This window comes from Rhamphochromis longiceps, linkage group LG19 (assembly GCF_057381845.1).
Source record: "Rhamphochromis longiceps isolate RC_006_pf linkage group LG19, R_longiceps_female_GT1.1, whole genome shotgun sequence".
Taxonomy (NCBI): Eukaryota; Metazoa; Chordata; class Actinopteri; order Cichliformes; family Cichlidae; genus Rhamphochromis; species Rhamphochromis longiceps.
Genome location: NC_140575.1, coordinates 21,995,786 through 22,022,100, shown reverse-complemented (window position 1 = coordinate 22,022,100; position 26,315 = coordinate 21,995,786). Strand labels below are relative to the sequence as shown.

The 26,315-nt window shown below is 40.9% G+C and overlaps 1 protein-coding gene across 3 annotated transcripts in view; it reads right to left on the bottom strand.

The window, feature by feature from the left end:
• Positions 1-26,315, bottom strand: part of fndc3ba (fibronectin type III domain containing 3Ba) — an 88,088-nt gene that overhangs the window by 26,776 nt on the left and 34,997 nt on the right. For all 3 annotated transcript variants that reach the window (XM_085391794.1, XM_085391796.1, XM_085391795.1), the window contains exons 4-10: positions 16,576-16,652; positions 14,219-14,450; positions 13,887-14,046; positions 13,084-13,214; positions 1,348-1,406; positions 186-337; positions 22-81 (exon numbers count right to left, since the gene is read on the bottom strand). In XM_085391794.1, the coding sequence (XP_085247920.1) occupies positions 22-81; positions 186-337; positions 1,348-1,406; positions 13,084-13,214; positions 13,887-14,046; positions 14,219-14,450; positions 16,576-16,652 (871 nt within the window). The remainder of the gene's footprint in view (positions 1-21; positions 82-185; positions 338-1,347; positions 1,407-13,083; positions 13,215-13,886; positions 14,047-14,218; positions 14,451-16,575; positions 16,653-26,315) is intronic.

Below are 26,315 nucleotides of genomic sequence, written 5' to 3'. Positions count from 1 at the left end.
TTAAAAGGATTGAGGCCTTACCGTACGTGGTAGTCTGTAGCTGGCCTGAGATCTTTCAGATGATACTCCAATTCTTCACCACTGAAACACAGACAAGACATACAAAGTCACCAGTGTCCTTTGGATGACCTTAAGGATTAAATTTGGACGCTGTATTTTTTCCCCCCAACTTCTAAGTTTCCTACCTGTATATGAGGCGATATTTCCCATCTCTTCCCTTATCTGAGAGAGATACCTCATAGGAGCAAGACACAGGTATCCCGTTACTATGCCTGTTCACCAGCCCTGCTGGGGGGGCCCAGGACAGCCGTGCAGTCCGTGCCTGAATATTGGAAACCTTCAGGACACAAAGGAATACACATAGTTATAGCCGCATTGCTAGTGAAGTCAATAACAGGTAGTTAAAAGCCACTGTACAAATGACTGTTGGATTTGCATACAATGTTACCAATAGTAGTCATTTTTAAATATTTTAAACCACAACATCTTGTGGTTTAAATGCCTGTTTGAAAAAAAGCTGAATCCATCCATCCAGGTGAATTTATGCTGTTTATATAACTCTATGTGTACATTTGCAACAGACTACTGCATTCATCATAAACGCTTTAAGTTATAGGACATCGAACATGCATCATGCATCGGCACTGAAAAAATAGACAGTGTCACAAGGAAACCTCCGAATTGTATTACTTCTCATTCTCAACTATAATAAACTTGATCAGTTTATAAGTTATCTGAGGTTTTAAGCATAGATAAATCACTACTACTGGACATCAATCAAAAATCTATTTCATGTATTTCTCAGCATCTCCATCTGTAGTTATACTAAATATCCTCTTTGTATCATCACTCAGTTGTCACAGTCTCAAGCCGCGGCGTAAACTCAAAGATGTTAAATGGGCCGCTTGCACAGCATGCTGACCAAACTGTTTTAACTTGGAATGAGCAGTTCCTCTCTAGTAAACCATGTCTGCACGGAAGCAGCTCATTCATTCAATCACATTCCCCTCAGGGAAGGAAAAAAGCTATTACAGAGTGTGCAGCTTGGGTGAGCAGATGCTGCCCTCAGGTGGCCAGCATTAGCACAGCGTAAATTATAATTACTCTCCCTGCTGCTCAAGCCCCCCAAAAAACATTGAAAATGAGGAATGTGCTGCATATACAAGTCAGTATAGATATTATTCTAAACGTAAGCATTTCATTTTCATGTGACTCAAAGAGACCAAATAAACATACGGAAAAGTCATCACTGCTTAAGCCAGCTGTGACTGCATCGGACAGGGAAGTGATTGATGAGAGCGGTTTGAATGTGTGTGTGCGTGCAGTTGTGGGAAGAGGTATGCCAACCTGTGGTTTTTCGATTGCAGACAGCATGTCTTGAACACGCTTCCCCTCTGAATCATGATCTGAGGAGAAAGACAGACAAAAAAAGACAGTAATTATCAAGAATGACATAATAAATATTCCATCATAAAAGAGAGGCTCTGTGTATAAACTGGGGTGAGAATTCCCAAGGGCATTTTCCCCCACATGTCAGGCCATAATTACAATCTATGAAAACTGTTTCTACCTTTCTTAATGTGAGTTTGATTGCCAGTGAAAATTCTAACTTTCAAATCACATCCACATTGGCTGCATGGCTGAAAATGAGACAATGAGAACATTTTCAGCTCCCAGATGTTACCGGTACTGTCAAATGTAGAAATCGAGGGCTCATTATTACACAAGGTCGGCCAAGGTTTGCGTTTAAACGGGGGAATTAAGGTTGAAAATGTCACCAAAAAGCATTTGCATTCCCTAATCAACTGTAATGTTTTCTGTGGCATTTTCAGTCCAGCAAATAATTCAACCATCTGTGGAAAAATGAAACAAAAATAGCCCAAAATAAAATAAAAAACCCCCATCAATTCTTTAGAAATTCTGTTGCCAAATGGTGTGTGATGCAACACTTGTTTTCTTCAGTAAGTGCCTATTTCATCTCATCAAGTCGTTACACAGCTGTTGGGGAGGAGGAGAGGAAAAACCTAAATGCATTCCACAGAAAGGATTACTCATAAATTTCTGACCTATGAAACAATATGGGGATCACCAAAACAAACAAATAAATAAATAAATAAACATGACTCATATTCCACAATGGCTACTCTGCTTTGTACATAAAAACTGATGATGGTTTTCAGATTAAACAGTTCATAGAAATAATAATTCTAATCATTATGATGCACCATTTTCACATCAACTATATCTACATCTGTGAGTAATTGTTCCCAGGAAGGTCTGACATCAGTTTGGCTGTTGTTGCAGCCCAGTTTGTTGACTTTATTGCGCGACTTCTACTGAATACATGTGTATATGATGACTGTGTTTCGTGCATTCTTTAAAACGCAGTTAAGCAGATTTAGCTTGGAAGTGACATGTGATATTCATATGAAAAGTAATTCTGAAGCTTAGAATTAGACATTTCACATGTAGCTATTTTGACAATCAATTATTCATTCAATCGTTTATTAAGCAAAAATCACAAAAGCACATTTCCCATTTATTATAACTGAGATTTTGCAGTTTTTCATCTATTACAAATCAAAGTTTCGATTTTGACCTAGAATATGAAGCTGTCTCTAACAGATAGCGGGAAACATTTTTCAATGACTTCTTTCATTTCTCAAATATAATCTGTTCAAAATAATTATAATGAGAATATTTGTAACCCACATGAAGATAAAGGCTACTTAGAAAGCATTTCAGGGTGTGAGTGGAGCTGTTGTTTTTACTGTCCCTTCTGAGTGTGTCACTGGTTCTGCACAGCCTCTTTGAAAGTGAGCAGCATAAACACATGCATATAAAAACTGGTCCACCGACACATGTAAAGGTGATTTAGTAGACGCTCGAGGTTGTTATGAGGGTGAGCGCAAGTGAATGTGTGCGCACACGTGTGGGAACTTCCCACTCCCCCACCGCTGCCGCCCACCCCCACCCCGTGTGATCCCCGAAGTTGAGGTTTTTCCTGATTGAAGGGAATCTGTTTTCTCCATTTCAGTGTGACCACTCGAGATCACACAGGATGTCTCTATGAATCTTTGCGTGAAGGTAAGCAACAGCTAGACCTGCATGAAACCAAGATTGATTGATGCTCGTGCTACAGGAGCGAGGAAACTGTCAAACATGCAAGCATGCGTGCATGCACGTGAATGGAGACCTTACACACAAGCGCAGTATATTTGTGTAAAACGCAGTTTGGGTTTCAAAGATCGATGTATATTTGGCACAAATGATGGAGTGTGCATGTGTGTGTGTGCATGTATGTCGGTTCCTCTGACGGGTTATGGAGGAGAGCGCCTTAATGTGCCTGGGGTACACTTATGAGTCATGGCAACAGTGATGTCATGGAAGCACAACCTCTACTTGCCCTCCCTGTGTGTGAGAAAAAAAGGGCAAGAGCAAAAGAGAGACTGTGTGTGTGCGTCTCAGTATTAGGTCACAGGAGATTGCTGATGGGCAGTGGGGGGGAAGTTTAAGCTACTGTTTGTACATGTGTGTGTTGGGGCTGGCAGCACGGATAGAGTTCAACAGATGCACTGCTAGACACATTAGCTCATTAGTGCTCTTTTCTCTCCTTTTTTTATACATACACTTATCTTTCCATTCTTCCATTGGGACAAAACCGAACTTTTTCTCTTTTATGGAATTACAGCACAGCTCCAGACATGAAGAGCTCCATCAAACAGGCTGACCCAGCTTATCGGATCAGCCGTTGAGTGAAAAAAAGACAGGAGTATGGCCTGCTCAGTGATTTTGCCCCACATTTACAGTACTGGTCTCATGTAACCAAGAGCATAAAGTTAAGAGGTGGTCTCAACAAATTCAACTTCTGACATAAGAAGAGAACTTATTTAATATTTCAGAAGACGTGTAATAACGTTTGAAAAACACTACTTCTTTACCTCACCACTGAGTGTTATGACTGGCGGTCGTTGGCGAGTCCATCTGGTTAAGTGTTTAATACCGAGATGAACCAGGAGATGATGCTGACAGCTGAAATCTGAAACGGAACCTCTACTCGGTGTTACTCCACATCCTCCTGTGTCCTTACTGTTCCTCTCTCTTCTGTTTTTGGCGCTGCCCACGCACCATAACTTCCTATTCTCGTCTGACCTCACATCCCGTCTGTGTCTGACCGACTGTGTTTGATTACCGAGAACAGTCAGACGGAGCACAACGGACAGCAGGAAGAAGAGGAATAAGGGAAAATGATGGGGGGAGGGGACCAGGCGACGGGCAGATTTTATAGGAAGAAAGAGAGACACTAAAAGACAGAGTGCAAAGAGAGGGGAAAGGATGGGAAAGATGAGTCTGGGTAAGAGATTAGGTATAAAAACACAAGGAAATTGAGAGACAAAGAGCAAGCCAGGGATCAACGGAGAGGAGGACAAAGGGGGGATGAAAGTGGAAAGAGGGAAAAAGGATTAGGATGATGTCAGGAAAGGATTACAGAAACTTTACTGACATCATCAGTAGGTGCAGAGCAGATGCACACCATTGATCTCAACAGCCGGATAAATAAAGTAATGACTCACTTACAAATCCAGGTTGGCTTTTCCTAAAAGTTACAAAAATACAGCAGAAGTATATAGTGTATGTACATATTTTTATTTTGTTATAACAGCGCTCTGTAGTGGTATGAGACATTCTACAGAAGCAATGATAATGTAGGTATGTTATTAAAATAACTAACTGTGATCATCGCTTGGATTTCTTTTGTTTGTTTGTTTGTTTGTTTTTGGTCCAATCTGAATATTTTTCCCCTTTATTAATAAGAATAGTAAAAAACAAAGAAACAGTTGAATCATTAATAGCATCATTTTTGCCTGTGAAGCAGACAAAAGGCATTGACAGTTTCTTCCAGATGCTAGCAATATGCCTCCTAGGGAGATTAATAACCACTCGCATACCTTCTTCTCATGGTGCAACATGCCTTTCTGGCACAACAGCAACTGCAAACTACTAGGACCGATGGAGACCTGGAGTAAATTGATGTAATAAACAGGGAACTATTTTAGCTTAAAACTTCCGTTAAGTCATAAACGTAGGAGAGAAGACAGTCATGCTAAGAAAGTGACCACCAGAATTCCCACCTGGTGGTAATGGCCTTGGTTAGTCTCATCATTTTATTCTGACTAACAAAACCTCAGATTAGTCTAAGCACTTCCCACTATATAATTTGAAGCTTCATGACTGGATGTTTCTTTCTTAAATATATTGAAGTCGACTTAAAAGCAAAGAGTAAGCTTGACTCTCTTCATTCCTGTCTTTGCGCTGTAAATTGTACCGCTTTCTCCCTCCCTGTTTACAGCATTTTCCTAAATGTTTAAATGTTACACATCCAGAGACTTCAAAATTAGTTATGTCACTTGCAAAGAGCGTTTCAGTAAAATGTGAGTCACTTTGACATTCAGGAGACTGCATTCCTCCTGCATGATGGCCTATGGCTCGTAGACACAGTCTGTCTGCACTGGGACAGAAAAAGACCTTTAAGGCCTGGAGAAAAAAAATGTGAAAAATGTGGCAACAGCCGCTCACTCAGCCCCCGCTCCACACACGTACTGGGCCACAGGGTGCGTGTGGTGTGTCGCTCAAAAGGAACAAAGTGAGCTATGATACCCATCTTTAGAAGCCTCTAATCAGAGAGAACAAAGCAAAGTGATGGACGCTCAATCTGTAGCAGGGAGAGGTGTGGAGATCAGAGAAAGACCAGAAGGGAAGGAGTGGGTTCAGAAGTGAGAGCGGAGAGGAAAGAGGCAAATAGAGGTAGAGAGGGGCATAGACCTCAGATTCCACACTATTATCATCTACTGCATAGCAAGCATTCCATCTGTTCAACAGCTGGGCTACACACACTAGCGCACAAACACACACACACACACACACACAAAGTGAAGAAGTTGTTGGGACATGCCTGAATTTATGGTTGTCATGGTGAAGGTTTGGTTCTCATGGCCAGAGCCGTTATGGTTTATAAAAGGGATTAGAAAAGGACAGACGGACAGAGGGACTGGTCCAGAGTAACGTGGAAAAGTTGGAGAGTAAAAAAGAAAAAGGCAGCAAATAAGGTGAGTGGAAAGTAAAGAAGCAAGAAGTATATTCAAGAATCAAATATCAAAACACAGATGAAGTGACACTTGCAAATAAGAATCTTGATTATGACTCACTTTCTCTTGTAACCTGCTTAATGGACTTCACAAAAATAAGAATAGGGTAAGGGGTCATCCTGGGGAAGAATTTGGTTACTACTGCTGGATGTCTGCATACGCAACCTAATCTCTTGGTCATTAATAACCGTTTAGAAAGAGTGCATGTAAATGATAAAGACTATGCAAAATGAAGGGTAAGCTACCAGACCATAAAAATAATATATAAAAGCTCATGTGTTGCAAATATTGGAATACAAAGGCCTTCTTATACTCTTATACTCAAAATCACATTTTTTGACTCCCTTTCCTAACCTGTTATCTCTTAATATGCATGCATGCATGCCAATGTAGACACAGAGACCTTTTCCACTGCAACCCTCTCACTAAGGAAGAAAATGAACACTTCAACTGCCAGCTGACACAAAAAAGTCTATCCACGTTTTCATACCATTTGCACATGCATGCACATGTGTTTATAAAAGAATGTACGTGCTGTGAGTGACAAAGCAACCTGGCTAAGCAGTGAGGGATTATGGGGGATGCGTTTCTCAGAACCCTGACCCCATTTGACCCTGCTCAGCCAAAAAAAAAAAAAAGTTTGAGGGAGTGAGTGCAGACTGGCAGACAGCGGGAGGGAATTATACAATCCACAGATAGCAGGGCTGGTTAAAAACAGGAACAGCGACAAAAAGGCAAACAACAAAGTGGTAGATAGTTGGAGACTAATCAATGCAATGTCTCCTTTACTGCAAAGGCAAATTAAAAATAAATACCTCAATTTAAATTTAAATGCCTTAGGCTGTTGTTAAGCTGTTTTTAGTAATGACAGAAATTGTCTTTACCCACTGTGCATACTGTGCATGCATTTGATGGCACCAATAAGTACATTAATAAGCAAGGTGATAGCTGTCCATGCTCCAATATCAGTCATTTGTATAGTTTTACTTAAATCTGATGGTTTTTTGTGACTCATTTCCCAAAAGCAATTTGTGTAAACAAACTGGCAACATCCATTAAAAAAACAAAAACAACAACAACTCACTAAATCCCAGTTTATTTGTGAGTTACTGGAGGTTTCATGTGTGTGAATTTCAAAAATGAAATTTTAGGTTTTGATGAAACGTTAAAATTATCCCAAGATTCCCAAATGACCTTTTTCATGTGTTTCATGTTGGTTTGTTAAATCATGCCTCTTCTCACATATTTTTTAAAGAAGCCCTTTTAGATTTATTATTTCGTAAGACATGGTCGAAGAAATTCAAAACCTACCAAGCAAAACTACAGGTAGCCACACTGGCCTGCAGTTCCTCAACTGGCCACTTGAGGTCAAACACAAATCAATCCCCTAAGACCAGGGGTCAATCAAAGTTTACACAATTACAGACATGTCTGCTCTAACAGAGAGATGGAAGCCAACACAGGTGACTGTAATTGCCACGTGTCTTCTAACTGTGCTCATTTCAGAGCTCTTGAAAGTGTTTGTAGCGTTGGGAATTTTTGAAACAATTTTAAATGCATTTGTCTTATGAGTGGCTGATTGTACAAACACCTACAGTCTGGTCTTCAGTTTTGGTGGGTGAGATGCAGAGTTTGTATATTATTTAGCACTTAACAGCAGGTTTCTGTGTTTAACTAGTGCTGCCAGACAGTGTGTTTGCTTGCTAACCAACCTTGCTTTCATCTTATATGGATCGCTGCTTTATACTCTGCATTTTTAGCTTTAATTATTACGTTTAAGTTTCCTGGGTAAGTGGTATAAAGGCCACCTGAGTGACATAAAATGGAAAAAAATATCTAAAGGGAAGCAGCGTCAGGTCTTTCCCTTTCCTAAAACTGACGACCAAGGACACTAAATTACTTAGCAAGTTTAAATCAACTATAATTTTGTTTTTCTAAGCAAGACTTGCACAAGTCTGGTCAGTGTAGAATGACTAGGTGCTATAGTTTATCACTTGTATCACAAGATTCATTCAACTGAATGGTGAAATATCTGGTGTACCCATTGTGACTAACAAGAATACCCTCCCCTTCTAATCCCATTAGTCCTGTTACACGATATTAGCGGGAAAGACATTCCTCTGCTGATAAAGCCATCCCACACTCGCTTTCTGTTTTCTGTACATGTCTCCTTTTGACTCTTATTTCCAACTCTCATTTTTTTTCTTGTGCATTTTCTGTTTTTATTATCTCAACTTTCACCTTCTAGTCTCTTTCTTCCACCTCTCTGGCCTCCAGGTTGCCCTACAAACATGGCCATATTTGGGTTTGTGGGAAGGGGTAGGAGTTTTTCTGTGTGTCTGTGGGAGGGTGGGGGCCTGAGATTATTGCCATGGCAACTCACAAAAACAATCCAGTAAGGAAAGGCTGGGTGTGTATTCACACATTTTCAGGCCCGCTTCTGCAATCACAGCAGGAGAAGCTGGAAGGAGCTGGATGGTTAACATACATAATTGATGAGTCACGACTGGACTCGGTCAAAGGACACACGAGCTTATAAAACCTTACAAAAAACTGCAGTACATGCCTCATTTTACCAGTACTAGTGCTATGAATTTCTCACTAATTGGCATTTTAACTTAATTAGATAGGATGGCTACTTAGTGCAGTGGTTTATATTTGTCTAACAAGAGAAAGAGTCCTGGGACTTGCATCAGGGGTAAAATTCTGCTTTATGTAAACTTAATGATTATTTTGCAAAGGACATTGCTAATACTTTGCCTTATTAACTCTCTCTACTAGTGTTTCTTGTAATAAATGTTTTAGCATTTAAATTATGCTATAATTCTAACTTCTCGTACAGTTTACTTAAAAAATAGCCATGCTTTGACTTCGCAGAGACAGTAATATCTGAAGGTCAAGTGAAAATGCTTACTTGAGTGAATTTTCCATGCAAAGTGAAGTGGCCATGATAAAGCTCAGTCGCTACTGTTGATACTTTTATAACCTGAAAAATGCATGGCGAAAGTCTGAAAAAGGAGGCCACTGTAGAACATGTAAGGAGAATATTTTTCAAGTAAATATTTTAGAAATGTTCTTCAGTTATGAAGCAAAGAAATGGTTAAACGCTGAATTACACTCATGCTTTTTTTGCTTTTAAAACGTCTTTCTTGGAACACTGTCGTGATTGGTAGCCTATAAAAATCTCTTCACATAATAGAGAAGGTGGGTTTCCATACCTCTCATACCTTAAGATAACAGACATACCTTAAGATAACAGACCACTTCCATATCTATGACTGTGAACCCTTCTTATTTTCCACACCTCATTCACAGAGACGACATAGTGGACAAAGCAGCCACTGCACACATCTGGTTTCTCCTGCTTTCACAGTGCTTAGCAGTGACGTAGAAGAAAAAGATGGAGGAGCTGAGGGAACTGGTCCATCTGTTTCTGCTGAAATCCCAGGTTTTTTTGAGTGAGAGACAGGATCTGTGGTGGTGATGATGCAGAAGCAAGATGGAGGAACAGAAGGGACGGAGCCCACATCTGTTTCTGCTCAGCAAGCAGCTCAGTTCTGAGGAACAGGGCCTGTAGAGCTGGCTTTACTAGAGAATGGACGCTCTGCTGGCCAAGTAAGCCTGCTGCCTTGCTGGCACTGGGGCAACAGCCACACACACACACACACACACACACACACACACACACACACACACACACACACACACACACACACACACACACATATAAAGCAAGGGCATCAAGGGCAAAGCGTAGGCGGCTATGTGTGGTGTGTGTGTGTGTGGTATTCTGGATTGGACTTGACTTGGATGCATCGGGCCAAGGAGCAACTTTGTTGGAATGTTTGTACTCTGCTCTTTAACTTTGCGCCTCTCTGTCTTTCCATCTCTGCCTTCTCTGCGATAAAGAAAACTTTGCATCCATCTCTGTCCTCTCGCATCTGTCCTTCAAATCCAGCATTCCACCCCCTTTCTCACCGTTTGCCCCCCTATCCTCTGGAGCCTCATGGTCTGATTGTTTTACAGGAAGCTCAGTCACGGGGTGTTTGAGCATATGTGTGGTTGTGTGTTGGTGTGCAAGTGTGTTGTGTGATATATCCAGCTGACTCAGCCTGATCTCCAGCCCTGTACTGAGACCCTGGTAGACCAAACAACAAATGACACGCTGACATGCTCCTATCTGTCAAGAGTGTTATGGTTGTTTGAGTTGTACAGTATGTGGCACATGAAACTATGAATCCCATAAGCTGAGATGTTGATCTCACTTCCCTTTTCATCCTGTGGCTGATTTTAGCTAATTCCCTCTAGTGTGTGCGCGCACACGTGTGTGTGTACTGTAAGCTGTGCAATCTCCCTTTTGTTGCAGTGCAATAAGATGTTTGGTTTTGGTTTGCATTTGCAGATGTCAACTTGCATGTGTACAGATGTGTTAGCTCTTTACTTTAGTGTGTACGTTTTTTTACTTTTTTCACTTTTCTTAATTATTATAATGACTATTATTGTGAAAAAATGTAAAAAGGAAGTAGTTTCCATACTGATTAAGTCCAGTGTACACATTTGATTGCGTTATGTGGACATTTTCCTGGATGGAGTTGGTGGTGCTGTTACATTTTTTTAAAGATCATTTTTCAGAGCTGTGAGCAACAAAAACAAAATTCTAGTCACCAACATTGCATGGATGTGGAAAACTAACTCAATATTCAATGCAATATTCTGACAGTAAATTTATATTCCTAACATGGTTCTTTGAAACACAGCACCTGCCTAAGCAATGCTGCAGATCTGTGTTTATTAAATGAACTAACCAATGGTAGTGATCATCTCAGCAGACAACGTCTTCCCCCCAAAAATTGGCTCAGAAACACAAACAAGGATTCAAGTTGTTGACCCAGCCTCTAAACTCCCCAATTCCCAATTGGATCGAGCATGAGTAGGATGCAACTGATCTATCTAAAACAGGAGTGTCAAACATAAGGGCCTGGAGCCAAAATCATCCCCAGCAAAGACATCCAGTGTGGCCTGGTGGACGACTTTGGAAAAGCATAAATTTTTGGACTCTATTTTTAGAATTTGTACAGCTTTTTGCACTGATAAAGACCTATCCAAAGCCATTCATACTACATACCAAAGGAGCTAAGTAATAGATAAAAAATTAAATGAGAGCAACGTTCCTGTTTTTCCATTGTCTACAATAGAAATTTGGCTTTAAAAAAAAAAAAAAAAGTCATCAATAAACAAAAACTTTTTTATAAATATGTGAAACTCTGGGCAGTGAGCTACCGGAACTTTCTCTGCAATTTCACACATGCAAATTGTAAAACTACACATTTAATTACAATACATGTGTAAAAAAAAAAACACACTTGCAATAACAAATTTTAATTTACTTGTGTAGAAAAACTGAGATGTGCTGCTGAAATTGCACTTTCTCATTTTATGTTAAGATATCTCAAGGATTAAATGAGTATATAAATATCTTTACACTGACAGAAAGTGGAGTTTTGCTCATCTAGCCCACTTAAAATCACAATGGATTACATGTGGCACAAAATGTAAAAATAAATCTGACATCCCAGATCTGTTCTGAAGGCACCCCCTCCCTTTCCTTAAGTGATCCAGTGTTCACTCCCTGACAAGCCAGAGCTGTTTTGCCATGACAAAAGAAGCCCACATAATATTGGACAAGTGGTTTTAATGTTGTGCCTGATCAGCATCTCCACACCAAACCTAGCTGGAAGATCCCTGTGATCCTGCACCATGCTGTGAGTGACTAAGCCAAAGTTTTATGGGGAGGGTAAATTTAAAAGAGCCTGACAAGTACAGTCAATCAATTTACGTCTCACTTTGTTTCTGTCATCACCTTCAAAAACATCACTTTGTGTGTGTGTGTGTGTGTGTGTGTGTGTGTGTGTGTGTGTGTGTGTGTGTGTGTGTGTGTGTGTGTGTATAATGAAATATTCTGTCATTTTTAACAGCTCAGACATTCATCTTATGCGTCAAAAGACCTGCCATTAAAGAAGAACCGCACGTGTGTGTGTGCCTTAATGTCTTTGCACATGTGCTGATGTTCATGTGTGTCTGAGCGATAAGGCTAAGCTGCGGTATCTAAATCTCAGCGCTCAAAGGTTTCCTTCATCTCAAGCAGGGCTCTACAGGTATGTGACTCCACCCTCCCCCATCTCTCTCACCCCTCTCTCAACCATCCCCCCCACGGCTAAGCCTTCACCAACAAGGCCGGTATTGTAGCAAGGGTAAAATGATAGTGCTCAGGGACAGATTCAGCTATGTGCTTACCCAGACAACCCTTACCCCCTTTCTCCACCTCCCTGCCCACACCCCCCTATCCCTTCAACTCAGTGAGGCTGCATTCATCCATTCATTTCTTTCTGTGTGACAAAAAAGGACAGTGATAGAAAGAGAGGAGCAAAGGTTGTTTTATTTGATTTAATTGAATGCAGAGGGGCACTGAGGTTAAAGAGGACAAAGTAAGTCACACAGAGCAAGACAGAAATGTCACAGAGAACACAAATTATTCACATATAAAAGATGATCTTGTTGCATGGTGACATGTCTATTATTTGGAAAATAAAGAGACTGTAGTGACATTTTCTGTTGAGCAGATATTTAAACTTTAAAACGCTCACATTGAGACTGTCTCCTTTCTTTTGATTTGGTGTCTCGGATCTTGCGATAAGCGGATACACTGAAATATGATATTTTGATTTAACTCTTTTATACTTGTCTGTATGTCTGTGATGCAGGTTTGTGTCAGGACTCATTCATGTCAACATCCGTGTTTAATGTTACTTATTGAGTGTCATTTTTTTTCTATTTGAAACTATTTGAACTATATCGACGTATACATTTAAGACAGAAAAATATTCATTGACAGTGGGTACTAGTCTCTCTCATGCCCTTGTGTTTGTGCAAGTCCTACCTTGTGTGTGTGTGTCTGGTTCACTGTTTCGCGGACTGCTGCGGAGCCGTCTCTCTGGCTTCTTCCCTCCTGGACTGCCAACTCCACCACCAGACCCCGCTGACCCGAGCGTTGGGCCGTGTGATTTGTTGCTGCATCCCGAAGAAAATCACAACAGAATTCATTGTATTTACATAAAAGACATAAAACAAGAAGTATATAAATCATACACCCTTTGCTCAGTTGCAACCAAAAGCTGCAGTGACCAAATGAGCTGTTCACCTTTCTCTTCAATAAAAATACTAACTAAATAAGGTGTGGAAAATAGATCAAAAGAAAGAAAAAAATTCCTAGCAAAAGATTCCTTCACATGAGCTGTTTTCACACATGGGCAAAATCGACAGAACAACATTTAGCAAGGTTGTGTTTGTGTTTATGGATTTTCACACTAATATTGGGTGTACTTTTTGCAGCTGAGGTTAACACATGATGCCTATGTAATCCCTGTGAATGCTTCAAATAACTGTGTGCTCTAACTTTGTGTTAGGAAAGGTGTGGGTAGAGTTCACTTATTTGGACATTTGCAGCTGCAGCATGTAATTACTAGCACTCAGGCATACATGTGAAAACAGGTCCATTCTTATTCCAAATGAACAGCTAATACATTAAAATTTTACACAGCTTAGTTAACTGATTTTTATATTACCTCCATATAATGACATAAAAAATGAAATGAATATATAAATCATCAACATCGTGCCTTCAGAAGTCTAACCATTAATGAGTTGGCTAATCTTAAAGTGCATCTCATAAATGATGATCACCTGTATCCATTGTGTGCTGGCCCAAGGCTGCCCTTATAGGGAGTAGAGGGAGGAGAATTGACTCGATTCTGTCTCGGTTCCTTTAACTTTTTAGGTTGTGGCTTACTGTATGTATCCTCCCTCCCTATGAAGTTTGACATCCCATAAACTGGGATGATTTCTGCAAGGAAGAAGAGCATAGAAAATATTTCATGTTAAATTTCGTACCGTGCAGGTTGTGTGACGCATATTCGTAACTGAATTTTAACTCAATGTCAAAATCTGATTTGGTTTTGTTTTTTTGCTTTCTTTTTTGTTTTTGCAGATGGCCTGTGTTCAGTCAGCACGAGTACCTGGATCGCCGTACATGGGGGGAAGGTGGTGTTGGTAGTACTGATGGGGAGGCAGCTCCCCGGGGCTGACGGGAGGATAGAAAGAGTGAGAGTTGGGGATGAAGTGAGGGTGAGGCAGGTATGGCGGCAGGTGATGTGTGGGGGAGAGAGCTGGAGAGTAGGAGGGAGGGTAGCACTCCGGAGACTGGGGGGTCACAACCACTCGGCGGACCCCTGTGGTATCTTCCAGCACCTGTGGGAGAGAGGAGAAAAGCTAAGTATGGGTTCACAGAACATGAAAATAACATTTTTAAAAAGACTAAAAGACTAAGAAATGTGCATCTGTGCGCCTGAATTTTAGTACCTACAAATCACGCAAGACTTGAAAAGTGCACACTGCCTTTGACTGCTTTATATACTGTTGAGTAAAGGTTCCTCAGATAGTGCTGGCTTTAATTTAAGTCAAGTGATTCAGAGAACTGAGTGAATTGCCCATCATGCCAAGAGTACTTCACTGCCCATTATTTTACAAGAGCAGGTGCTCTGTCTGTTAAATGGTGGATATTTAATAAAAGAATTAACTGCATGATTTATCTGACAGCTGAGCGTGTACCAACAGGATGTGCGGTCCCTTAAAGCAATGAAAAACAAATGTGTCCTTAGATGGCCTGCACATTTTTCTGGCAACAAGCTTCAGAGAACTGCCTGAAATTAGCATAGATCCCATACTTGTATTCATTTTCACTCGGACACAGATACAGACACACACATTCCAACTATTCAGATACTTTCACAGGCCTGCATTCCGAGAAGAGCGCAAACACACACTCCCTGCAGAGAGGGGGAAGTCATCTGCTGGTGCCTAACAACAACAACACCGCACACTGTCTCTCACACACACACATACACTAAATAACACCACCGTGAAATCCCCACACAAACTGAGAAGCAACAGACACCACACAAAGAAAGATGGTGGGGAATGAAAGAGGGTCAGGAGGGGAGGAAGAGAGTTACAAAACTAATCTGATGTGAGAAAAACCTTGAGAGGGAGCAAATAGATGCAGAGGAGGAGGCCCGCTCTCTGCCCTTTCATCCCCTCTGCTGCACATGAAAAAACGATGTGTTTACAGTAAAACAAGGGCAAAGTCTCTGCAGGAGTATGTGCAGACCAGGCCTACAAGCGCACACATTTATTGGCAAGGACACGCACATTCCAAATATGAAGCACCCACAAACACACATGGCATCACATTGCAGGCATTAGTGAAAACTCCCAGAGGACACACATACACATGAGCACTTTAGACACATAAGACACAACTACTTCAACACACTACTGTCCACCACAGCAGTGCTCTTTCTCCTTTCACCCCTTCGTGCAACCCTAATCCCCCCCTTCCAAAAAAAATTTTGCCCAATGAATGCCTGTCTCCCGTATCATGCTTGTTTATCTAACAGTGACAGTGTTTCCCGCTCAGGCTTGGCTCAGTCCCCACTCACACACACACAAACACACACCCACGGTGAGCCAATGACCCGACCTCCGTTGGGTAAGAGCACAATCTCGCCAACAGACAAACCACAGGATTTTTTTGAAATCTTGTGAGGATAGTTTATTGACTTCTTTTTCTCATTGTCCTGGTGTTGTTATCTAATAGAGAAAGCGCATACACATTTCCTGTAGAGGACTCAAATATTAATTGAACCTAATACTCCAAATTCTTGGTGCTCTGTTGGGTCAAGAAGACCAGCGTGGTTGCTTCTCTATGACAGACAGAATAAGTGACTTTTGTGGGAGTCAAGCACAGGCTAAAAAAAAAAAACCTATCATCTGCATCCTTTAATAATGACTACTAGACCCACTTCTGATAGCTGTTCAATAAAACATTATACAAGTACAAATTGCTTAGTCTATCAACCAGCCAGTGCATAGAAATATGCTATGCTGCTATATTCTCCAGTTTTGGACACTAACGCAACTACTTTTTACTGTTAACGCATGAGTTTGATTTATGGATTTATTTCCATTTACAGCATCATAACAATTTTCCAGTGACAAGAACCAACATGCTGAAACAGTCTTCAGACAGACTAATTGAGTGAACTGAAAAAATAAATGAACACTGGGTAAATTTACCTTGAAATATATTAAATTAAGAAATATCTGCATTTTTATTACTTAAAAGAAGCCTCTTTTTGGTGGAGAAATGAGAAGCACTAGCTAATTTAGTGTAGTCGTGCATGCACAAATCTCCCCCTGAGTCCATTTTTTTTTTCTTTACTCAAACGCTCCCACACAACCCAAACACGATAAACATAAAAAATAAGTCAAAGAGTATTAAACTGAGGAAAAATACACACAAAAATAAACTAACCTGTGAGATGTAGCCTGGGGGGACGTGGATGGGAGGGATCGACCCATTTGGGGACATCATGGGAACCTCAGCAGGACCTGTGAGGAAGGAGAAGAATTATTTACTCAACCAGGCAACTAATGCTTAGATAAATTCTCATTTACATTCATCAGTTGGCAGTTCACATGCGGGGACATAAAGTAGACAGATACGCTGAAGGTTGGGCTGTGTTATTTTATATAGTTACTTAGTCCCACAGTATGAAGATACTAGGAAATAAAGGTAATTAACCACTTAAAAATAAGAGTCTCTTCCCTTCAAATCTGCTTGTATAATCTCAAACAGCTCACACATAAATATAAGCAAGCCTTTTCGTTGTTACTGGCTATTCAGCAGTACTATTATGATAATTATAGGTATAAAAAATAAGGGTACATGGCTGCTTACTGAGAAATGAGGTTTCTACACTGAAGGAGAAGTATGCGAATCTAAATAGAATTAGCAGACTGAAAATGATGTTGACTTTTCCACTGTCTAAATACCCCCCTCCAAAAAAAATCTCCCGTCTCCCTCTTCCTCTGTCTTTCTGTGATGGAGGTCTGCGCCTGTTAAAGTCATTGGGACCCCGTCGGGACAGCTGGAAGCAGACCTAGCCTCAGAATAAATCACACTGCACAGAGGCCTTCACTACCTCCAAGCACACATGCTACTATGAAGACACATTAACATTTTTTTCCCAAGTTGACAACACTTACATACTTGTTGACTATTCTAAAATCTAGTCTCCGTTAAAGGGCTATTTTTCATCTTTTCAGCTGCTTTACCCTCTAACTCCATACTTCACAGACTGTTTTCAGGGATTTCTCCTCTTTCCCCAGCTTCTGTTATTACTCACATCCTTTCTTCCCTCCAATATTACTCATCTGATCCTTGCCTTCCTTACTAAGTTTATCCTTTCCATACTTCATCAATGATCTTTATCATCTTTTCTCCGTCCTTCACATCAGCCCTCCATTACTCACCCACTTTACTGACCTCTCATCAGCCAAGCAAACAGGTAACAGTACAGTAAACACACACCCACCTACACACAGAAAAACAACCTGAGCAAAGTCTGCAATGTGGATTAATGTGTATGTGTGTCTGTTTGTGTGTGCGGTGAGTAGGTCACAGGTATGAAGAGACAGGCCTCTTTCAGTCTAGTCTGCTCCCCTACCATGGAGACTAGAACTGCATATGAAAGTCTCCATTGAATAGAAGGTCATAGCATGGGGAAACACACACAGAGCTGCTCTACACCTCTTTCCACCACTGCTCATAGCACACTTTCCCCTCTTACTCACACACTGCCCCAATAACACACACACACACACACACACACACACACACACACTATCTCAGGCATCGTCACTCAGACACGCACACACACACTTGGCAAACAGACGTGTGTTTGGACAGTCTCTGCTGCCTCTGTGCTCTTCACTCAGCAAACAGCAACATTCTTCCAGTCACACACACACTGAACATTCCCATCCCTGGCCCCCAGGACTGGACCCAACAAGCCTAACTACCTCCCAAACCATTGCCAAAATACAAGACACTCTTTGTCCTGCTATTCAACACACACACACACACACACACACACACACACACACACACACACACACACACACACACACACACACACACACACACACACACAGAGCTGTCAAGTCATACAATATTAGACTGACTTTCATTCACAAAAGCCCGAGATAATCACACGTTTGTATGTGTCCATCAAAAAGCTTTCAATCGTGTTTGTTTGTGCGCAAATGTACAAATAAGTCACTGTGGTCCTTGATTCACACTGTGGTAACGTCACTCTCTGGTCTCACCCCCAGCTCTCACCCCCAGCTCTACCCTTTAAGCACCACGAATAGAGTCACAACTTCCTCTACCTAATCCTACTGGAATCCTAGACAACACAGCTAACCAACCCCGCTCCCCTTTGCTTTTCCGCTTCTCATCTTCCATCTGTTGCTTCTTCCGCCTCTGAGTTAAAAAGAGGTCAGGGCAGAGATGAGATATCAAGTCATATCCTAGATAGCATGCATATGACTCTGCCTGCACCACAGCAAGGAATCAGCACGTGTAATGAACCACAACAAGAGACAATCAGAGCTGCAAAGACTAGTTTAATTCCTCTGAGGAAATATTGCTCTGTTGGGCAAAGCTGAACATTTTTGATGTATACAAGGCAATCAGGAATGTGATATGTAACATTTCTGGCTCATTGACATAAATGTTACTATGCCCAACCTAGTCAGACTGCAGTTGCCACTTTGTGACAATGGTCGTCATTCTGACATGAAGCCAACAAGTTCAGAAGCCATCACATAATGGAAAGCAGTGTCTGAGGGTAGGTTTATATCTTACTTATGTTTGCTGATAAAGAACACTGCACACAAGTTGCTTCCACAGCAGGAACTAAGCAGTCCTGACTGGAAGGGTTAATGAAATAAATCTGAGGTCTGTGGTCTAATGTGGGGGTTCATCTGGTGGTCAATGACATATTCTAGTTTGACAGACTCTGCTTCAAGAAATCAAAGAGGACCACAGGAATTAATACAAAGTATGTTTTGTATTGCACAGAACAGAGATAGAAATAGCACAACCATGACACACTCGGGGCAATACAGAGGAATGGTTAGAAAAAAACCCCAAAACACAATGTCATCATGAGCAACAAGTGTAGTGAAGTGAAACACAAAATAATTACATTTAATGACACAGAAAAAAGCAATGAAAATAAAAAATTCATAGCGAAAAAAACTCAAGCTTACTGAAAAAGCAGAACATATTCAGATCACTAAATTAATTCTGTCTAAAACACATTTAGAGACTTTATTTTTAAAGTGCCACCTTCAAAAGTCTAGTATTTGTCACTGAAGAATTACACATGAAAATATATACACATGCCCATAATAAGCATCCTGTCTCATCCACACACACACAACAAACAGTCTCATTCACAAAGACACATGTAGACAAACAAACACACACACACACACACACACACACACACACACACACACACACACACACACACACACACACACACACACACACACACACACACACACACACACTTGTGTTTTTGTGCAGCTCCTCATACATACATTCATATACATACACAGACTGAGGCTACGTCCACACGTACCCGGGTATTTTTGAAAACGCAGATTTTTCTATGCGTTTGCACCTTTCGTCCACACGTAAACGGCGTTTTTGGTCACTGAAAACGGAGATTTTTAAAAACTCCGGCCAGGGTGGATATTTTCTAAAACTCCGTTTTTGCATTTATGTGTGGACAAGAAAAACGGAGAAAACGCAGCTACAAAGATGTGCGCATTTTTTGACGTCACAGTGTGCGCCACGTTATTGTTTCGGTGAAATGAATTTCTACAATACTGTTACTGTTAATTGTACTCTCTGCAGTGTTTAAATGCTTACATATACACACACAGTTACTGTCCCTCCACACAGACGACTTGGTTCTGCTTCTATGCCCCAGCTTTGTTTACTTTTTCCCACCGAGGCTTCTAGACTTCTGATTGGCCAACATTTCTACACGGTTAGGAATATCCGGTTGTTCAGTGATGACGCGACGAATCCTACTTCCGGGTCTAAAGTAGTCTGCGTTTAATATGGCTTTTGTGTTGTTAACATGTTTAATGTTGTGTATTTTCTTCTATTTGATCTCAAAAAGCTCCTAAAACAGCCAGTGATCACTGTTAAATTCCGTTTTCATGGATGCCTGGATGTTAAACTCAATTGTTACACCTGGTAGAGCAGAACGCTGATCATTTTATTAAAGATGAAAGACTTTAGACAGTTTTTCAACTCTCAGTAATGCCATAGTGATCGTTTGATATATGGACCTGCAGCGGAGTTTAGACCCACACACGGCTAGTGACGTCAGACTGAACAACCGGATAGCACCACCTGTTGCTTTGGCATGTTCATAGCAGCGTTTTCCTTCATTTTTGCCTTTACGTGTGGACGGGATTATTTTTTAAAACGAAAACGGAAAATCTCCATTTTCAAAAATACCCGTGTACGTGTGGACGTAGCCACAGACTAAGAAGATGATGCAACACTTCAGATGTTTACCATGTTACAGCTGTCTTTAACAGCTGTGGCAGGGCCCCCTAAACACAACAAAAATGCTGCAAGACAAAAATGTGGCCTGACACACGATCAATTACTTATCTCTGTAGTAACGAAATAACTTATACACACTGAATAAACACACATTTGTTGATGGGCCAACACTGCTGACAGTTAGTGTAACCCAACAGTGTGTATTAGCATCTTGCTTATTCCAGCAGAATGAAGCAATAATCAGCTTCTAGAAATAAGCGAACCACTTTCTCTCTTTCCCTTCATCACTAAACATGTGGTTACCACATTGGAAGGAAACACAGACCCTCATGGGAAAGCATATGTGCACGAGTGTGTGTGTGTGTGTGTCTGTGATACTGGTATTAAACCGATGGAGCTTGTTTGCAACATGACCTACATAGAGAACAACTAGCCACAAATGGATTTCCCGATAACAGAGACACACACACACACACACACACACACACACAAAAAAAGTTATTACTTAACTGGTTATTCCTTATATTCCTAAATGGAAGTCCCACTAACTAACATGTACTTTTGCCCAATAACACCAGATCAAGGAGGGGGAAAAAGAGGGGTTTCCCTACAAAATTAAAAAAAAACCATGATGTAAACATTCACATGTGGAATTTCCGCAGCTGTGCAGTGCTTTTCACACTAACTGAATCCAATCTGAAAAGCAGCATGTGCAACCCGTGGAGAAGATGCAATATCTTTAATGTTCCTAATAGTGTTATGATTGGTTTTATTTACATAAAAAACATGCAAATCAGCAAACTTGTGTCATTGTTGTGAAGATGAGACTAAAATTAAAAAGAAAATATAGAAACACAGCAAGAATCAGAGAGAGAGAAGGGAGGACGTGACCGAGCCTGAAAAGAGAGGGAAGAGGAGGAGAAGGAGGGAATACACACACACACACACACACAAATCATTTCTAGAAAGATTTCTAGAATGCTTTTCCTTTATCTTAAAAGTACATCACAGTCACAGACACACAACCTTTGTATCACAATCAGAGCCTCATGGAGGCAGCTGTTTTATCTACATGGGTACAAATGTACCAGTTTGTGTGTATGTTTATGTGGGAGCAACTGTGTATATGTGTCTGGGTCACTTGTGACGTGGCATTGCCTGGAAGTTATGTAAGCATCAGCGGGGTAATGTTATCTGTCCTAGGAGCTGGAAAAGACACTCCCACGACAGCTTCCTCTACTGCCTGGCCAATCCATGCGCACACAAAATACACACATGCATGAACACTAAAGAGCCAATTGTCATGTCAACGCTGAATGCTAATTTATGCATTAAAAAGAAAAAACACACAAAAGCAAGCAGCAGCTGCCCAAAGATGTTTTGTAGTCAGCTGATATGGGTACTAGAAGCTTCCACAGTGGAAAGGACTCTGAGAAAGATGGATCGAAACCTGGACCGTGATGGGAAGTGTAATAAAAAATATAAGACAATAAGAAGAGTAAGAGAGAGATTGCTTAAGGTGGAAACATGGGAGAAAGATTCAGAACTACACAGTGTACTACATATACACTGTGTACAAAGATACACACTAATACACAAGTTACAGCCCTAAAATAAATCTCCGGTGAGTCAACTCCACCGGACATCTTTGCCATGGGGAGGGTTTCTCAGTGATGGAGGAGGAAGTCAGAACTTCCTGTGCTGCTCTGCCCCAAGTCCTCTGCCCTCATGACACTTACACACTACAGTGTGACAGAAAAACTAGCTTTGCATGTCAAACCCCTCCCCAAAAAGTCCTCTACAAACGAGTATAAAGAAGCACATATTCACACTTCTGATCCTGAGCCCATGTTCTGTGTTTGCAGCACAGACTGTAATTTAAGCAAGCTGCTGATTTGCTGTGGAATGTAAATCAAAAGTTGGGCAGTTTCTACATTTGAACACTGGGTCATATCTTAAGTACATACTGTAGTGTGTATGCAGGTACGTGTAAGCACATTCCTTATTATGACTGAGCTTCTTTGAACTTCTAAACTCAAAGTTGCATAATGGCATCATAAGAAAACAAGCAGAAAGTATTATCGCTTATGCCAGCTGATGAATATCAGTGCCATGATGACTTCATTAGGATCTGACATCAGCACATTATGAGCTAAAGTAGAAGCAATAAGGCTTGTAAAACCAGCACTATATTTTATTAGTCCATTGGCTCAAGCTCATGTTTCTCCTGTCCGTACATAGGAAAAATAAAATAATAAACCAATAAGTTTCCACCCCACACACACAAAAAAAAAAAATCCTATCAAAGCTTTCATTTAAATGGTTTTGGAATCTGATGGCTTGAACATTTCCTGCGAAACAAAAGAGCCAGACTTGTGCACTGAGCTCTTCAGCTCCACCTGTGGTTGCCTGCCCATAGGCACTAGCTCTATTTGTGATAATATTGAAGTCCAAGTATAACCTTCTGCTTTTTCAGTTTTGTCTCTCCAGTTAACCCTATGGCTGTGCTCATATCCAGCTTCAATTCTTTGATTTTTTTAAGATTAATGCTGCATCCGACTCAATAGATAAACGCTAATCTGACAGTAATAAGAATAACATACATGTCAAAAATATATTCACATATATCCACAGCTATATCTAAATAGTAATCTATGTATAATTTGTAAAAAAAAACATATATATATATCATGTAGGGGTGCAACGATATTTGTATCATTATTGAACCGTTCGATACAGTGCTTTCGGTTCGGTACGCATCGAACAATACAAAATTTGTAATTTATTTTATCAACTTTCCTTCTGACGATGCTGTCTGTGTTGAGCGCTCAGTGAATCTGTGTTCGACTACTCCGCCTAGGCTGCACTGTCGAGCGCAGATCCACTGAGCTTCAACACAGACAGCATCGTCAGAAGGAAGAGCGCAGGGCAAGCTAGCGAGACAGAAGTTAAGCTCTCCTTGCAACATGGCAAATTGAACCTCTCCCACCCTCATTCAGATCTGGCGTTTGGAATTATTTTGGTTTTCATGTGACGTATGACCCTGAAGGTAAGCGCGTCATGGACTAAAGTAAAACAGTATGTTGGATGTGCCACGCAATGCTCAATTACATGGGTGGGAGCTAGTGTATTAGCGCAGTTAGCTCGTTAACGTGTTGGCCGTCTAGCCCCATGCACGGGGCGATCAGGGGTAGCTCGTAGAGCTGGGCGATATATCGAGTTTTTTAAAAATATCGATATATTTTCATACGAGATATAAGATGTGACAATATCGTTTATATCGATATAGTCTATGTTACGTTATAATTATACTTGTGGAGCCGCAGGTTTGCCTCTCTTTCGTCCACTTTTGTCTCTACGCAACGTTACTCGGCCTCGCCTCTCCTTCACTGAACACAACTCCACCTCCCCCATAGCTTCACCTGCAGGCAATGACAAGATGAAAGCGGAAAATCTCCGTTAGCGAGTTACCGTGCGTGGGGCTGGATGGCGTCAACGTGTTAGCGAGCTAACCGCGCTAACGAGCTAACCGCGCTAACGACATGCAGCCCGGAGGAGCTGCACGGCCTAAAATCCTTTCATTTTCTCAAAACTCGACAGTGCGCCTTATGTATGAATTCTGGTTGTGCTTACTGACCGCAAACCGATTTTATGTGGTACACAGCGCTCGGCAATCTGTCAAAAAATGTTTTAATATGACTTTGCTAAGCTACGGAGCTGCACCGCTTGATGGATTGTCGGAGGATTACGGCTACCGAGGAGGAGCCTCGCGGAGTGATACATACTGTGTGTGTATAAGGACCACAAATGGCACCTGTTCAGAGACGTGGTGCAGCTGTGAAATCTGTCTCTTTGTTATTATGCTCAGCGTCTATTAGTTTACATTTTGACTGCACAATTGTGAGCTTTTTGTTATGCACAAAAACAACATTGTTTTCTTTTATTTATGGACCATGATTATTTAATAAATGCTGATAATTTATTTTTGAGTAATTTCTTCATGTACATCTACGCTGTATGTAAAGAAAATGCCCGTGTGACATCTGGGACACAGTGTGACTAAGAACTCTCTTTTTGTTCTTAACTTATGGCTTTAAAAAAAAAAATCGAGATATATATCTTATATCGCCATCCAGCTAAAAAATATCGAGATATGAATTTTGGGTCATATCGCCCAGCCCTAGTAGCTCGTTAACGGAGATTTGCCGTGTTGTGGCGTTAAGGTCATTTCAACGAGATTAACCTGAAAGCACTAGTGGGAACACAACGAATATGACTGCACATTTACATCATCCTAGTGCAAAGACAAGTGGAAGCAGACAAAAACGACAAGCATGCATGCTACAAACTTTACCCGAGTCATTTAGACAGCCGTTGGCACATGATTCTCCTTATGGGGACCTGATATGTTTAATATGCTGCTGAGAATATAGCCCAGAAGAAGCGTATAGTATAGCTTTTATTTTGGAAAGAGACATTTCTCTGTAATAAACTCTCTTTTCCAAAGATGAGTGATTCCTCAATCAGATACAGCGCTCGCAATATCGCTAGCCCGACGTCCCGGGGCTAGTGATTTTTCCAGTCGGGCTACCAAAATCTATCTCTGCCCTGCCCGTCGGGGTATTGTAGGAAGGAAAAATATATGTCAATGCTTTTGCATTCTTTCGGAAATGTAGCTGGGTAATTATGTCATTGGCATCGGTGAGCCACTGTCAATATGTGACATATTGAAATCGCGTTTGAATTTGCGCTTGTTTTTTTGCTTTCACTTTGCAATCGCGCGAACTGTGTATAGAGAGCGACAGCACTGATCTGTGAGTGATGATAATTTGTGCACCAATTCCTCTGACATCGTCTTATTAATCGTTAACTTACTATGCAAACATGACAAGTGAAATCTCCCGCAGCAAGCTTAAACATGTAAGAGGTTGATCGCGCAGAGAATCGCTGAGCGTTATGTGAGTGCGTGTGTAAAAGCAGCAGGATATATATTTTAGTTCTGCTGAGCCAAATAAGACAGGTCAGGGTGAAGAAGTGACAGCCAAAGAAAAGCTTACCACAAAACGGAAAAGTTATGACAAATCAGACTATAAGGCAAAAAGAAAGTGCAGCTTTATGGTTTCATGGACAAAATAATTTCTGTGGCTGCACCCCTAATATCATGCATGTATTTAAAATATTCCATAGTGGTACTTTGCGACTGAAACTATTCTACGTTTTCCTAAGACTTTTGAGAAACTTTGGCTTTTTTTTTCCTTTTCTTTTTTTTAGTTATGTAGCTTTTACTTATGCAGATTAGTTTCAATGAGCTCAAGTGTCGGTGAGTACCTGCCAAGACAGCAGCAGCAATTTAAGTGTTTAACACCCAAGAGCCCCAAAGCAATAGAAAACATATGTGCGTTATTATAAATCAAATAGTCCTTTTTTTTATTATTCCAACTTTCCAAATTTGTTATCAAATCTTACATACTGCTCCTTTGACAAAAAAATATATTTTTTAACGTGAACAATAGCTCTGGGACAATTTTAACTTTTAAAGACCAAATCTTCTTGAGTGTGATAACATGTTAGGGGGGGGGGGGGGGGGGGGGGGAAATGGCCCCCAATTTATCCCA